The sequence below is a fragment of the Vipera ursinii genome (genome assembly GCF_947247035.1).
Source record: "Vipera ursinii genome assembly, chromosome: Z".
NCBI classification, from domain to species: Eukaryota; Metazoa; Chordata; class Lepidosauria; order Squamata; family Viperidae; genus Vipera; species Vipera ursinii.
This window is the reverse complement of record NC_139517.1, coordinates 47294040-47310094: the sequence shown is the minus strand read 5'-3', so window position 1 is coordinate 47310094 and position 16055 is coordinate 47294040. Positions and strand designations below refer to the sequence as shown.

Sequence of the window (16055 nt, the reverse complement as noted above, 5' to 3'; positions counted from 1 at the left end):
TGTAAATTGAGAACTACCTGCAAACCACATTGATGGTGAATCACAGTGGACCTGTATATCATGATAAGCTAAACCCAAAGTTTATTTATGTGCAACATGTGAACCCAATATTAGACTCTGACATACATCTTCCCTCCATCTTTTCATCAGCTTTCTGTCTGCAGATTGAAGCATTAGGGCTTAAACACTTATTGTAGATAAGCCCTTTCTTCTTTTTGACAGAGATAAAATAATTCCAATTAGCTAAGAAAAACTATTGGATAGATCAGGGGGTGTCAAACTGCCAGCCCACGGGCCAATTGCATCATACCGAAGCCATGCCCACAACCATTGTCGGCAATGCAAAAAGTCACAATACATCACGACATGTCACATAACATGGCGAATTTGACACCCGTGGGATAGATAGAGGAAGGTAGATAGATGATGCATAAGAGATTCAAGATTGGAGAGAGTGTTATTGGGGCAAGTGATTCTTGACACAAAAATAGTGAAAGGAAGGAAAAGATGTCCTGCAATTATAATTGGCTTTCTCTATTGTCTTCCTTTGTAAATTAAATTTAAGCTGAGAATAGAGAACATTCATGAGTTTTCTATGCAATACTACAGTATACCTTGCAACATAGTTAGATATTCCAAAGTTACTTATCAAATTAGAACATCTACAGTATATTATTAAGAATAATGTCTGAATTTACACTATTCCTTCAACCTGCAGAAGAATATTGGATTCCAAAGGCCCAAGGGTTTATAGAAGTTAAGTTGTAAGTAAACAGGATGGCTAAAATCAAACCTGGACTTTATGACAAAGGAAGCATGTAAATGTGGCGAAAATCCATTTTAAAAGCTTTAGACACAGAACAAGTTAAAGAAAACTGATGACATATTAAGTAATGGACAAGAAAAAGAGAAGCCAGGGAAAATCAAATACTAAGGATCATGGGAGTGTTGTTCTGATCAAGCACAAGGGCTAAGCGGCCCTCTCCACCCCTTCATCTTTTGTTGGCTGGAAGATTAGCCAAGTCAGATTGAAGCACCAGCCAGCAGCATCAGGCCAAAACTCATTATTGCAATATAGATTATTTTAATTTAACATGTTATTGTTTTTTAATAGTTGTGTTGTTATACTATAATTGCAGTATAGATTATGCTTTATTTTTATGGACTGAGAACTTGGTCATGTAAGTTTATTCTGGCGTGAGTGCTTCTTATATAAGATCTTGGGCTGAAAGGAACAGCTGATGGAGGTCAGTTGCTCCAGAAAACTGCTTTTCAGGCCTTCTTCCTTTTTTGCCTCTTCAACTTTCTTCTATGCCAGGGGTTTTCAACCTTTTCACCCACTGTACCACATTTAGGATAAGGCAATATCCGAGTACCACCAGTTGCCCAGCAAGGTGTCAAAAACTTGACGACCAAAAAAAAAAGGAAAAAAATGATAAAGTACGGGTAGTCCTCGACTTACAACAATTCACTTAGTGACTGTTTGAAATTACAACGGCACTGAAAAAAGTGACTGATGACCATTTTTCTCACTTATGACTGTTGCAGCATCACCAGGTTCATATGATTTACATTCGGATGCTTGGCAACTGATTCATACTTATGACGGTCACAGTGTCCCAGGGTCATGTGATCAACTTTTGCAACTTTTTCACAAGTGAAAATAGCCAGGGGGCGTGGCCAGCTCATCACAGCTTGCAGGGTGCCTGTGGGGGGTGCAGGTGGGGATGTGGGGGGATCCGTGGGTCTCTAGTGGAGGGGGTGGGACAGGCATGGGCACCTTCCTTCCCTCCCTCCCATTGTCCCTTCTTTCCTTCCTTTCTTCCTTCCTTCCCTCTTTGTCCCTTCCTCCTTCCCTCCCTCCTTTCCATTGTCCCTCCCTCCCATTGTCCTTTCCTTCCTTCCTTCCTTCCTTCCTTCCTTCCTTCCTTCCTTCCTTCCCTCCCTCTTTGTCCCTGCCTTCCTCCCCCCCCCCCCAGTGCCCAGGAAGGGACAAGGGAAGGAGAATAGGCTGCCAGCGTGGCTGGTGGCTGTGTCGTCGGTATCAAGGTAGTGCCTCACCGGGGGATGATGATGATGATGATGATGATGATGATGATGATGATTATAGTATTATTCATTAAACATGAACCTCAATCAACTGAACATTCAAGCTGACTGGCACTAATGGTTGACATGGGTTGCTGCCAGCATCCTAGGTATCAACCAGGTATCTCCTTAAAATGTAAGATGATCCGAGTAACACAGTTTTTTTGTAGTCTTGCTGGAATTATTGCAGGAAGCTGCAATTTCTTGATGTATTTTGCAAAGTTTTTGGACATAGTTCCCAGTGCCCTGATGACAATGGGTATCACTGTTACACGTTTCATTCATAATCGCACAGTTTCGATGGCCAGGTCGTGGTATTTTGTAATTTTTTTCAGTTCTTTTTCTTTAACTCTGGCATCTCCTGTTACAGCGATATCAATCAACTGTATGCTTTGGTTCTCTACGACTGCGATATCTGGCATGTTGTGTTCCAAATGGCGATCTGTCTGTATTTGGAAGTCCCACAAGATCTTCACCCTCTCATTCTTGACAACTTTTTCCACCCTATGTTCCCACAACTTTTAAGACACAGGCAAGTCGTATTTTTTACACAATGCCCAGTGGATTAGTTTAGCAACTCGGTCATGTCTAGCTTTGTAATCAGTTTGTGCAATTTTGCTGCACTCATATATTAAATGTGAAACAGTTTCAACTTTGTTGTTGCAAAATCAGCAATTTGGATTGTCAGTAGATTTTTATATCTTCACTTTCATGGCATTAGTTTGTAGTGCTTGTTTTTGAGCAGCCAGTATTAAGCCTTTCGTTTCTTTCTTGATGGTTCCCATCTTAAGCCATGCCCATGTCAAGTTGTTATCACACTTTCCTTCAATATTTTTCAAATGCTGTCCATGCAAAGCTTTGGTTTTCCACCTATTTAATCTGTCATCCAGCTGTTTTTCCTTATATTTAGCCTTTGTTTGTTATTTTTATAATGCTCTCTGTTTTCTCAGCCTGCAGAAGTTTTTCTGTACTTTGATTCACATAGTCATTCAAACTTCGTTTTTCTTCTTCTACAGTTTGGTGGATTTGCAATAGCCCTCTGCCCCCTATTTTTCTTGGCAGGTACAACCTGTCGATGTCACTTTGCAGATGTAGAGAATGGTACATATTCAAAAGTTTACACATCTTCTGGTTTTCCAGTTCAGCCAAAGTCCAGTTGATAATTCCAGCTGGGAATTATCCATTAAGTGAGCCATTAATACTGGGACTGCCCATGTATTAATGGCTTTAATTATGTTTCCAGCATTCAGCTTTGATTTTAATATTTTGCGGACTCTCCTGATGTATTCCTTTTGTGTTGACTCTTTGACTTTTCCATTCAAGATGTTATCTGCTTTCAATATGCCTAGGTATTTGTAACCATCACCCTTTGCTAGTGCTTTCACAATACTTCTATTTTCCAGTTCTATTCCTTCTATTTTTCCCATTTTTCCTTGTTGCATGGATAATATATCACATTTTCCAAGTCCAAAGTTCATTCTGATGTCGCTGCTAAACAGTTGAACTGCGTTGAGTATTGATTCAAGTTCAGTGTGGCTTTCACGTACACTATTAAATCATCCATGTATAGGTAGATGGTTTATCTTGCCGTGCTGGCTTGAGATGTGGTATCCCAGTTTTGTGTTTTGTAAGATTATTGTCAATGGAATTAATGTGATGTTGAATAGTAGTGGTGAAAGTGAGTCCCCTTGGAAGATTCGTCGTCTGATGTTGATTTCACCAATGTTCTTCCCATTTGCTGTTAGAATTGTTTTCCATTTTTGCAAATTTGCTTTCAAAAATGTGAAAATATTTTTGCTGATTCCAAAGTTTTCCAAACACACATTAATCCAGCTGTGGAGTAATGAGTTGAATGTATTATGATGATGATGAGGAGGAGGAGGAGGAGGAGGAGGAGGAGGACCCAGATTGTTGGGGGCAATTAAGCTGACTTTGTAATAATGCCGCTTGGGGTGTGTGTGAAAGCCCTAATAAGCACGCATATACATAGAATGAAGGCTACTGCTAAGCTTGTAAGCCGCCCTGAGTCTTCGGAGAAGGGCGGGATATAAATGGAATTAAAATAAAAATAAAAAATAAAAATTATTATTATTATTTCCTTATTCATTCTTGATTGATTGACTGATTGATTATATGCCATCAGATTGTTAGTTCTAACATTTTAAGTGATTTTTAAAAATCTGAACTTGAGGAGAACAATTCCCACAGTTTATTTATTTATTTATTTATTTATTTATTTATTTTATTAGACTTATATACCGCCCTTCTCCCGTAGGACTCAGGGCGGTTCACAAGGTGTTTTTTTTAAAAACAATACAACAAATTACAAAATTAAAAAACAATTAAAATGATTACATTAACCTTGAAATAAAACCCCAATTACAATTAAAATACAATTAAAACCCCAGTTAATACTCTCAGTCCAGGCCAGAAAGCTCGAAGAGCCAGGTCTTCAGGTCCCGGCGGAATGAGCGAAGGTCAGGGGCAGTCCTAAGCTCTACAGGCAGCTAGTTCCAAAGGGCAGGCGCACCCACAGAGAAGGCCCTCCCCCTGGGTATTGTCCGCCAGCAATCTTTTACCAGCAGTACCCTGAGAAGACCGCTCCCTGTGGGAGCGCACAGGACAAAGGGAGCTTGATGCCAGCAGCAGGTGTTCCCTCAGATATCTTGGACCCAAGCCATTTAGGGCTTTATAGGTCATCACCAGCACCTTGAATCTCACCTGGAGGGCAACCGGAAGCCAATGCAGCTCGCGGAGAAGAGGTGTTACATGGGAGTATCTGGAAACCCCCATCACAATCTGCGCGGCTGCATTCTGCATAAATATATTGTTCAGCCCTAGTTGGCCCTCTCTTAGTTTTTTAAATATATTTCTTAGTTTCGATTTAGGGAATAGTGGCTTACATTGCCAAAGTCCCTCACATTAGTGCCTAGTTTTGTTGAACCTGGGGCTGAGGAGAGAAGATGCATGCTGAGATAAAGGAACAGCCCCTCAATACCCTGATACTATATGCATTTCTGCCTTCCATAATGGTACGGCAAGGCCTGAGCAAACCTTTTTACTTAAAAACATGAGAAACTAGTCTAGGACTACAGTATCTGTGCTGCAAAAATCCTCATGATTTCTAGATGGCTGCAAAGCAAAACAGAAAAAAAAACTTCATCTGATTTTAATGGCCCAGAATTAGTGGGCTTAAACTAGTTAGTTAACTATTTCATCCAGCACAGAGAGGTTAAAAATAGTTCAGTATTATTCTTGCAACTGAAACAGAATATAGAATAACAGAGTTGGAAGGGACATTGGAGGTCGTCTAATTCAACCACCTATTCAAACAGGAGACTCTACGTATACCATTTCAGACAAATGGCCATTTAACCTCTTCTTAAAATATCTTTTTTTCTTTTCTTTTTCTTTTTTTTTTTGCATCATTGTGACCAGAATTGGATGCACAATTTCAAGTTTGGTCTTACCAAAGCAATATATAGCTGTACTAATATTTACGATCTTCATACTATTCCTCTGTTGATGCAGCTTAGGACTGTATTGGCTTTTTTGGCAGTGGCAGAACACTGCTGGCTTATACTTAAGTGGTTGTTCACTAGAGCTCCTAGATCCCTCTCAGAGTTACATTGTTGAACCAGGTACCACCTATTCTTTGCATTTCATTTTTTCTTGCTTTTCTTGTCACTGAATTGCATTTTGTCAGATAGCAGCTGGTGTTCAAATCTTTCAAGATCTTTTTGGATCCTGAGCCTGTCTTCTAAAGTGTTGGCTATTCTTCCTAGTTTGATGTCATCTGCAAATTTGATGAGTTCCCCTTCTATCCCCTTCTACCCAAATCATTTATGAAGATATTAAAAAGTACTGGGCCTAAGACAGAACCTTGGGGTACTCCACTGCATACTTCCCTCCATTTAGATGTAGTTCCATTGAGGACTGCACCTTGAGTGTGTTTTGTCAACCAGAAACATATCAGTTACTCCTATTTCTTGCTCCTAAGTGTAGCTGACTCAAAATTTATATTGATATGTGTCAGGAAATACAACCCTGTAACATATTAATCAGTTTCAGCAAATAGGTTTTCTTGAAGGTGTCTTCATTTTATTTGTTCACTTATCAAGTTACTTCGAGAATCCTGTGCATTGATGTGTGGGTTAGAGACTGATAGACTTTGAGGATGAAAGTGAGAATAAAAAGTTCCAGGTGTTGATAGATGAAACCAAGAGTTGTTAGTAAAACAATAACATTGTTCAAAAGACCGTTACTGAAGCTCCTACCTAAAAGTAGTGCTTTAATTATTGAATGTTAGCCAGCTTTGAAATTGCTAAAGTTATAAGAACCATATCAGAAAATACCATATTTTGCACTGGCAATCACTGTAAATTCACATAGTAAATTAATCCATAACCATTGACTATTAAATAATCTAGAGTAGGTGAGTTTATATACTAGGCTAAACTTTCATCTTAATTGACAGATTATAGTTGACTGCATTCTATAGATAGTATTTTTAATGTACTATTTATTGTCCTTCAGCCTAAGAGGTGATACAAATTAAGTCGGCATATGATTACAATCACCAAGCTGTAATTCTCGTCAACAATGAAGCCAGTGAGTGAGTAGAATGAATACTGTGATTTACTATTGTTATGGGGCAAGAAATTGTAGAGCAATGTCACATTATGTGTTGTGACGTATCATGACTTTTTTTCCATTGCTGGCAATGGGGTGGGCGCGGTTTTGCCATGACGCATCCAGCCCGCGGGCCAGCAGTTTGACACCCCTGTGGTAGAGTGATTTGTGGATTTCCCTGACAGTGTCAAGAGTATCCACCAGTTGCTCTTGTTACATGGGTTAATGACAATGCAAACTTAGATAACGACCAAAGCAGTGGGTTTAGATATCTTCAAAACCTAATTGAGGGTGGGGTATAAGGAGTATAGTAAAGCCAAAGAGGGTCTCATCTCCTGTTTTACCAAGAGGCCCCTATTTACCCCTAGATCCTCTGTAGTCGCTGATCCATGCTGGTGGGCGATATAGAGTCTAGACCCTCTGTTAGGCCACTTCCTTGGATCAGGCCTTAGGAGCGGGGTCCTAGTAAAACAGAAGAAGCTTCATCTTGTCCCACAATCATCTAGTTTCCATGACAGTTGGATATTCTCTCATCTTCAAAACAAAGGAATTTTTAAACACAGGAGGGGGGGTTGTTACATAATACAGGAAACAGATGCAGAACATTACCCATCTTCTTTTCTTTTCCAAAAAAATAAGGGACAAAAGATTTAGTTTGTAAAGCTAAACAGGAATATTTAGGGAGCCAGAAAAAGAGGAAGATTATACATGCTGAAATCCAAAAATTTATTAAAACTAAAGCCAAATTGATTTTTTTAGCTAAAATGAAGAACAAAGTCATGTTCTCTTTCCCACCCTTTTGAGGAAATGTCTCTAATGTAATAAAAATAATAATTAAATCTTGGTTCATGCAAACTAGAAGAGACTAGAAATGAAATCTTAAGAGACAGACCTTACATTTCTCACTCTAAAGACTGGGAAAATACATAGTGCTTCTTCACTGCTGTAACCTCTTTCCTGCTGCATATCGCCATATTCTGGAGTCAGGATTTAGCCTTTAGATAAGCTGCTCTCTGTATTTAGGTCAAATTAAGAAAGAGGGCAAGTAAAGATTTTCCACCAACATTTACAAATATTGCATATCCCAATAGCTTAGGGCAGAAGAGTTGCATTGCTGCTTGGAGCGTAGAGAATAGCTTTTTAATTTTCACTTATTCTAGGCTATATATTTAATCCCCTGAGTTCACTATTAATGAGAATAAATATAATGACCAAATATACTCTGGCAGGATATTCCCTTTCCTAAGACTAGCATTCCAACCAGCTCAAGCAAAAGGGTTATTGCACTATTCAAATCTCTTTGAATCTAAGAAAGTAAAAATGTTTTCCCCCTCTTTATGTATCTAAAGGCTTCCAATTGTGTGCTATAGTTGAGGCTCTGTGGCTACCTAGTGTTGTTGAACTATAATTCCCAGCATTCTTTTTTAATAGTTTAAAAAAAACAGAAAAAGCAAAAAGCAAAATACAACAGGGCTATAATACAAATGCATACAAAAACTATACATAAAAATTGCTTTTAAAATGAAAAATGAAAAAGAAAATAAAAATATAATGTATAATTATATCAACTACAGTCCTATATATAATTATCTAAATGTAAATATTATTCAAGTACATATACAGTATATTAATTTCTAATACATACATATAACTTATTCTTTAATCTACTGTATTTAGTATAAATGAATTACATATTTCATTATACTTGTGTATATAAAATCTATAAGTAATTCACTCATAGAGCATAATCAGATCTTTAATCCATTGTGAGAATGGATTATATATTTATCTTTCCATTGTTGCAATATCAATTTTTTAACCAGAGTAATGACATGAAGAATCCATTTACACTGTCCAATTGTTAAATTACATGTACTAGTTATACAGTTCAAGAGAATTTTATCTTTTTAAAAAATAGCTTTTACTGCAGTCATGTATATATAATCCACTATTTTCTCTCCAATATATTCAGTATTGTAAAAACATGTGTTTTAAAGAAGCATTATCTTTATTACAACTACAGTAAAATGCTGTCTTAAGACAGTCCTTTTTGTATAAAAGTAATGGTGAAAAAGCCTTCAGCAGAATATATATAAACAGTAAACATTGGCTGTATTAAACAGGTTCGAATTTCCTTTGGAATTCATAAATGGGTCAAGATATTACATGATTTGCCTACATCTAAATTCTCTCATTTTCCCACTATTTAGAGGAACTAGACAAGGATATCCACTTTTGCAATGAAATATCTTCACCATGGCTTTTCAGTATCTGCGTGGAACCTTTGGGCGGTACTATTAGACGATGTAAAGAGATCTATAGAGTACAAGTAGTCTTTGACTTATGAATACAATTTTGGTTGTTCAGTGAGACATTTGTTAAGTGGATTTAAGCTCATTTTATGACCTTTCTTGCCACAGTTGTTAAGTGAATCACTGCAGTTAATAAGTCAGTAGCCTGGTTGCTAAGTGAATCTAGCTTCCCTGTTGACTTTGCTTGTCAGAAGATCACAAAAGGTGATCACATGACCCCAGGATACTGCAACTGTCATAAATACATGGCATTTGCCAAGTATTTTTTTGATCTTGTGACCATGGGGATGCTGCAAAAATCATAACTGTGAAAAATGGTTATCATTGCAACTTTGAACAGTCACTAAATGAACTGTTGTAAGTCAAGGACTACCTGTAGTACATAACTGAACTGAATATAAACTGGTTTTATTTGCAGACAATATGTGTGCTGCCACAATGTGGTTGTTTTGGGGAAAATAACAGCATGCTAACTCAGACCCAGCCCCTCCCTATTCTGTCCCTATGTTATGACGTATTTCCTCCATCTCCTTACCATGTGCCTTTACACCCCTCCCCTTTCTGGGATGGACTTCCTCCTTCTCCTGGTTCCTTTGTGTTTCATCTCCTCCTCCATAACCGGCAGATACACGTGCAGACACTGTGAGTCGTTACTGTCTTTTGACCTTGGAAATATCGTGCGTTTATCATCTACCACATCTCGTTTTGCTGTAATCTTCTCTGCATGCAAATAAAGGTATTTCTGGATGATAAAAGGTACTTTTCACGAGTTCTGCTATCTGGCAAAGACTGTTAACAATGATAGTATCCGCTTATACAGGCCAGGCATAGGGGTCTTAGCAAGGGGAAAAATCATTAAACGACAGTCTGATCCAGAATAGTCAAAAGACAGTAACGACTCACAGTGTCTGCACATGTATCTGCCAGTTATGGAGGAGGAGATGAAACACAAAGGAACCACGAGAAGGAAGTCCATCCCAGAAAGGGGAGGTGTGTAAAGGCACATGGTAAGGAGACAGAGGAAATACGTCATAACATAGGGACAGAATACGGAGGGGCTGGGGCTGAGTTAGCATGCTGTTATTTTCCCCAAAACAACCACATGGTGGCAGCACAATATGTTTTGTTTATTTATAAACCTTACACTACAATTCCGGGGTTGATGCTAATGATAAATACCTTTAGTAAAATAGCAAGATACTTTAGTAACTGGTTTCAATTGGAATTGATGCCAATAGGTGAAAATCTGGTTACCCACACATTTAAATATCAATTCCATATTTATACTGAATCTATTAAATATTTAAGCATGTATATACTAAAAGATATAACTCAATTAATAACATATAATATAAATAAAATATAGAGGGAGATTTTTTGAGATATTAACTCCCAGGATTAGCTATGCTGACTGATTTTTTGGAGCTATAACTCAGTAAATGGCCACAAATTCACCTTCTCTCTAGAGGACAATAGCATTTGGCAGTTAACATAGAACAGAATCAGGACAGGGATTGGCAGTGGAAATGGCAAATTTTATTCTCTATCATTTATTCTCTGTGAGCAGTGGTTAGAATCCAGTACTGCAGGCTACTTCTGCTGACTGCTGGCTGTCTGCAGTTTGGCAGTTGGATTCTTACCGGCTCAAGGTTGACTCAGCCTTCCATTGTTCCAGGGTCGGTAAAATGAAGACCCAGATTGTTGGGGGCAATATGCTGACTCTGTAAACTGCTTAAAGAGGGCTGTAAAGTGGTATATAAGTCTAAGTGCTATTGCTATTGCTATCAGGATGGTATATGCTGTCCGCTTCCCCTTAAGCTTTCAGAGCAGAGAGGTGTTGTTTATGCATTATGTTATGCTTCCATATTAAAAGTTTTATATAACTTGGAATGGGATGTTTGTATGTGTCCTTTTTTTAACACAGTGTATATTCTGTACTGAGGTTATTACCTAGTCAGTAATGAAACATCTGTAAGCAAACAACTAAGTTCGGAGAGCACCAAGGAGACCAAGGACTCCACAGTATATAGTTTATGTTTTCAGTTATAATGACCACCAGGAAGCACCATGTTATAGTAGTAATTTTACTAATTTATCTGGTTAGTTAAGCTAATTCACTATATATATTGTCATCTAAAGTACAAAAGTCCATAATTTCAATTCTTAGCAGAGATTTGAACTCCATAGAATAATAAAACCTGGCTACCAGTATCTGAAGATTAAAATAGTAATATGATGCCCCTAGAGTTGGAAATGACTAGCACGCATGTGCGGGGGAACCTTTACCTTTATGATGCCTTCTAGTGGTCACTTTAACTGGTATTCCATGCTGGCTTTGTGTTGTGCCTAAAGATAGGAGGATATTTCTCATTCAGGGTGGAGGGAGGATATGTATAACTATCCCGAGTGCCACGAAACAGAGTGAGCGCCTGTTACTCGTCCCAGTTTCTGCCAACCTAGCAGTTCAAAAGTACATAAAAATGCAAGTAGAAAAATAGGGACCACTGCGGTGGGAAGGTAACAGCGTTCCGTGCACTTTTGGTGTCTAGTCATGTCGGCCACATGACCATGGAGACGTCCTCAGACAAGCGCTGGCTCTTCGGCTTTGAAACGGAGATGAGCACCGCCCCCTAGAGTTGGAAACGACTAGCACGCATGTGCAGGGGAACCTTTACCTTTACCTTTATGATGCCTTCTAGTGGTCACTTTAACTGGGATTCCATGCTGGCTTTGTGTTGTGCCCAAAGATAGGAGGATATTTCTGATTCAGGGTGGAATGTATGTATATATGTAACTATTGTTGCACTTGCCTGAATTCCAGCTACATTTACAAAAATATTTGATTTCTGCAGTTATGGGCTTCTCTTGCTTCTTTTCCTGGTTTTAGATAAACAATAAGTTTTTTCCCCACTCTACTATACTGGACACTATCCTTCTTTACCATTAGCACTCCCATTATTTTTTCTTACACCTACTTTTAATTTCCCCTAATTGCCTCCACAGTACCTCCAATTGTCACAAGTGAAAGAGCAAACTTTGTCTATGCTGCTATCTCCTGTGCATGAGCAGTGCTGTTATCCGAAAACATGAAAGGGTTACAGAAAGATGGTAATAATTGCTGTCCAAAATACTTCCTTCAGAGTAGTAGCCTCTGTAAATCTGATATTTACAGCCAGAGGTGGAAATAGTGGCCCTCTGGATCTTGTTTGGTGTGAAATCCCATCCCATAGGTAGGGGTCAGGTGGGTGGGAGTTATATATTGAACTTGAAGAACCTTCAGGTTCAAAAATCACATCAAAATAATCCACCTCCTTTTTTATAAATGCTTATATATAAGATTGCACTCAGACAATTTTTATACATTGTGCTATCCATCAGATTTTGACAGAACTATGTAACATCTATGGTTCATAAGCTCCATGCCGTAGCTACAAATAATTCATCTAAGAATAACATGGCCCAGCTCTTTCACTATCAAACAGGGGAACTGTCTTCTCAGTATCAGCCACATCACTCAACAGAATAGCCAACTTATAACAAGCCTTAAAGAATATTTGTAGACAGCAAACTGATGAGGAATAATAATTTGATGATGGATGAGCAACTCCAATTTCAAGTAAGTAGGAATATACTGGTTATTAAGAACTGCTAAGAAAACCCCATCCTTTGGAATGCCAAGGGTCATACCTTCAGTACTATGCAAGAAAAGGTTAGAATAATATTTTTTTATACCTTTGGGAATCTCAGGCATAACAGGTTCCTCAAACTGTTTTTGTATTGAGTTATTGGCAGCATACACAGTTAAATCTGAACTCCCAATCTCTTCTGATTTCAGTGAATTTAAAATAGCTGCCATTCATTTTGTATTTGTTATTTACTATAAGGAATGAGCATTAAGACACCACAAGATTTATAAATAGATCTCTTTGTGTGATTGGTAGTAGATAAGGATTTTAGACCAAATATTCAAAACTTGAAGTTTAACAGAACACTTTCTTTTACTTTATTCTGATTAAATGTAAAATTAGAGTAATAAAGATCTTTGTATGGAAGAGCTATAAGCTGTATTTCATTTTAATTCTGTTGCACCAATTCACAAGCTCGTAGAACTATAACAGCTGGATGAAAAGCACTGTTTCCATCTTCATAACTTTATTTTAAATAAGGATATGTTATCTTTCTATGCAAGTTATCATTCACTATGCACTTCTGTCAATGATGGGTAAGCTTCCTAAAGCTATCACAAAAGAAGTCAACACTTTTCAACCAGATCTAGATTTCACATCTTTGAATCAAACAGAAGCCCACAATGATATTGGTTCAATTTTGAGAAAAGGTGTAAATCACATGCAATGTAACATTCTGAATTGATAATAATGCCAAGTTTTTAAAAAAGTACCTTTGTATAACATCATATGCACCCCAAAAATGGCAACTTGGGGTTTTCTTGCAAAGCCTGGCTTTTGAATTTGAATGATCTGCCAACTGTGCTTAATCAGTTTGTTAGCTCTTTCCATGTGAAACTTGTTAGTTGCTTTCACAGGTTGTTTATTTCATTCTTGATCATACAAATCTGCTGTTCCTAGTTCATTATTTTTACATTTTTAGGCCCAGAAATGCTTAGTATGTCAACTTAGTCTTCACTGTAGATAATCTGCATTGAGCAATCAAACCTCATTTAGCAACAGAGCACTATTGAGTAAACACTGCAGGCTACCATTTCACGAAGGGGACAAACCTTTCTCACAGCAATTTCCCACCAACTGAAAGAACAAATGCTAGACAACAGGTCAGGGGCTTTAGTACTTCAGTACATCAATACTGTCAGCTGCTGGCAACTTAAAATGTTGGCTGCATTGTTTTTCATTCAACCATTGTAATTAATGCCATTACAAATGTATATAAGTGCATGTAGGAAATGAGAAAAAAAATCCAAAAGTAATGTTAAATAACATCTTTACAATAACAACTCAACCTTTTAAAAATAATTTGTAAGCTTTTGAGGCACAAGAATTGATTACAAGAGAAAAAACAAGCAACAATGACTAAGTGACAAGAGCCAGGCATTCTGCATAAGCCAGAATTAAAATCTGGTCTGAAAATTACATTTTACATTCTGCACCCTAATAGTTTTTAGCTCAAATTGAGCCTTGTTCATTTTTTAAAGGTAAGAGAACTACTGTTTGAAGATGGGAACCAAACAATTGTCCTAGAAAACTCCTGCTAGGGAACTCCTGCACAGGGGTAATATTTCCAGGAAAAGAAAAGCCTTGTAACAGTGAAATGCCAGGGCCACACTGAAGAATCTATGTCACTACCTGTATTTATTTGGTTTGACATGTATTAAAGAGCCTCACAGAGATACATATTTCCTCCCCTCATTTTCAGGAACAGGTTCCTTGGACCAATGAGCCTCCAGTCAGCACAGAATGGTATCAATGGGACTTTGACACATTCCCATCAGATCTGCCAGAGTTATGTGAAAAGAAGGCTATCCGCATGGTGGCACGTATCTATCTTCCAGTCATGGTTGTCCTGTTCTGTGTTCTGGGCTTCCTTGGTAATGGGATTTTGCTGTTGGTTCGTGCCCGTTACCATCGAGTCCAGTTCCTTGGTGACATCCTGCTCTTACATCTGGCTATCTCGGACTTGCTACTGCTCTTGACTCTACCAGTGGGTGTGGCTGGAATGATGGGTACTTGGTATTTGGGCATGACTGCATGCCAAGTTCTGCAAGGCTTTCATGCTCTGACCTTTTACAGTGGCTTTCTTTTCCTCATGAGTCTTACCCTAGACCGCTACATAGCCATAGTCTGGGTACCCATTGCCCGCCGCATGCGTCCCACTGCCAGTTTCTGGGGCAAGCTTTGTTCAGGGGTGATGTGGCTATTCTCAGCAGCTCTAGCAGTGCCCAATGTCATGTATGCTCATGTGGAGGACTACAAAGGCTTTCAGCTCTGCAGGGTAACTGTTGTCAGAACTACTGTTTGCTTCGTGCAAGTGGGCTTTGGTTTTGTGCTACCATTCATTATTATGGTAATCTGCTATGCAGCCATTACACGTACTATTTGGTCCTCTCCTTATGCCCAGTCACACAAGGCCTTGTGGCTCATTTTGGCCCTGGTTCTGCTGTTTTTGGTTTTGCAACTCCCTTATGCACTACTCACCTTATTAGATGCAGCAGATTTGATAGGCCAGCAGGCATCAAGCTGCACAGTAAGCCTTCAGCGTGATCTTGCCCTCCTCATTACCAGTGGCTTGGTCTTTGCCCGCTGCTGCCTAAATCCTGTGCTTCATACTTTCCTGGGTGTGCGGTTCCGTAAGGACCTGCAAAGGTTAAGTAGAGAGTTTGGTTGCCTGGGGCATTGGGCATGCTGTAACGATAGACCCAGGAGTGGCAGCCGTCATGCTTCATTTACTACTCATCTGGAAAGACTATCAAGAACACCATGAAAACATCGGCACTGCCCACCTCAGAAGAGTCTTGGAATGCTGGAAGACTGGCTTTGGTATTCAGGGAAATGTGCAAGTTTTACATGGTCTCTGCAACTTTTGACAATAAAAGTTCAACTTTGGATAATGCTAAAACTTGTTTATTTGTTTGTTTTTACTTTTCTCACTACTTGTATACTGGGAAGGTTATCTGGTCTGTGTGTCTAATTATGTGGAATAGGAATAATCTGCAACCAAAACAGTTAGTGGTCCTGCCCAAATCAGGACCCAGACTGGAAAGTATCTTCTCTAGCTCAACCCAGAAAGGAGGAAGAAGATTATGTTCTGTTGAGCATGTAAAGGCTCAGAAAATGGGCTTCTGAAAAATTTCTAGTACTACAGTATATAGTAGACAGTGAAATTAGTTCTTCAACTGAGATTCAATTCTGCCTTCAGTTATTCACAGGCCAGCCAGTCTCTCTCAGTAAAACCTACTTCATGGGATTTTTGTGGGGAGAAATAGAGGTAGGGGGTTGTACACTATGAAATAAACAAATAAATACCACTTAATCCTCCTCCATTGACCATATT

The 16055-nt window shown here is 38.6% G+C and overlaps 1 protein-coding gene across 1 annotated transcript; it reads left to right on the top strand.

Annotated features, from left to right (window-relative positions):
- Window positions 1-12624: 12624 nt before the first annotated feature.
- CCR10 (C-C motif chemokine receptor 10) lies at window positions 12625-15485 on the top strand (the record flags this gene model as incomplete). Its single annotated transcript, XM_083376769.1, has 2 exons — window positions 12625-12648; window positions 14421-15485. 2 exons carry the CDS (start codon window positions 12625-12627, stop codon window positions 15483-15485), a joined length of 1089 nt encoding a protein of 362 aa, XP_083232895.1.
- Window positions 15486-16055: the final 570 nt, after the last annotated feature.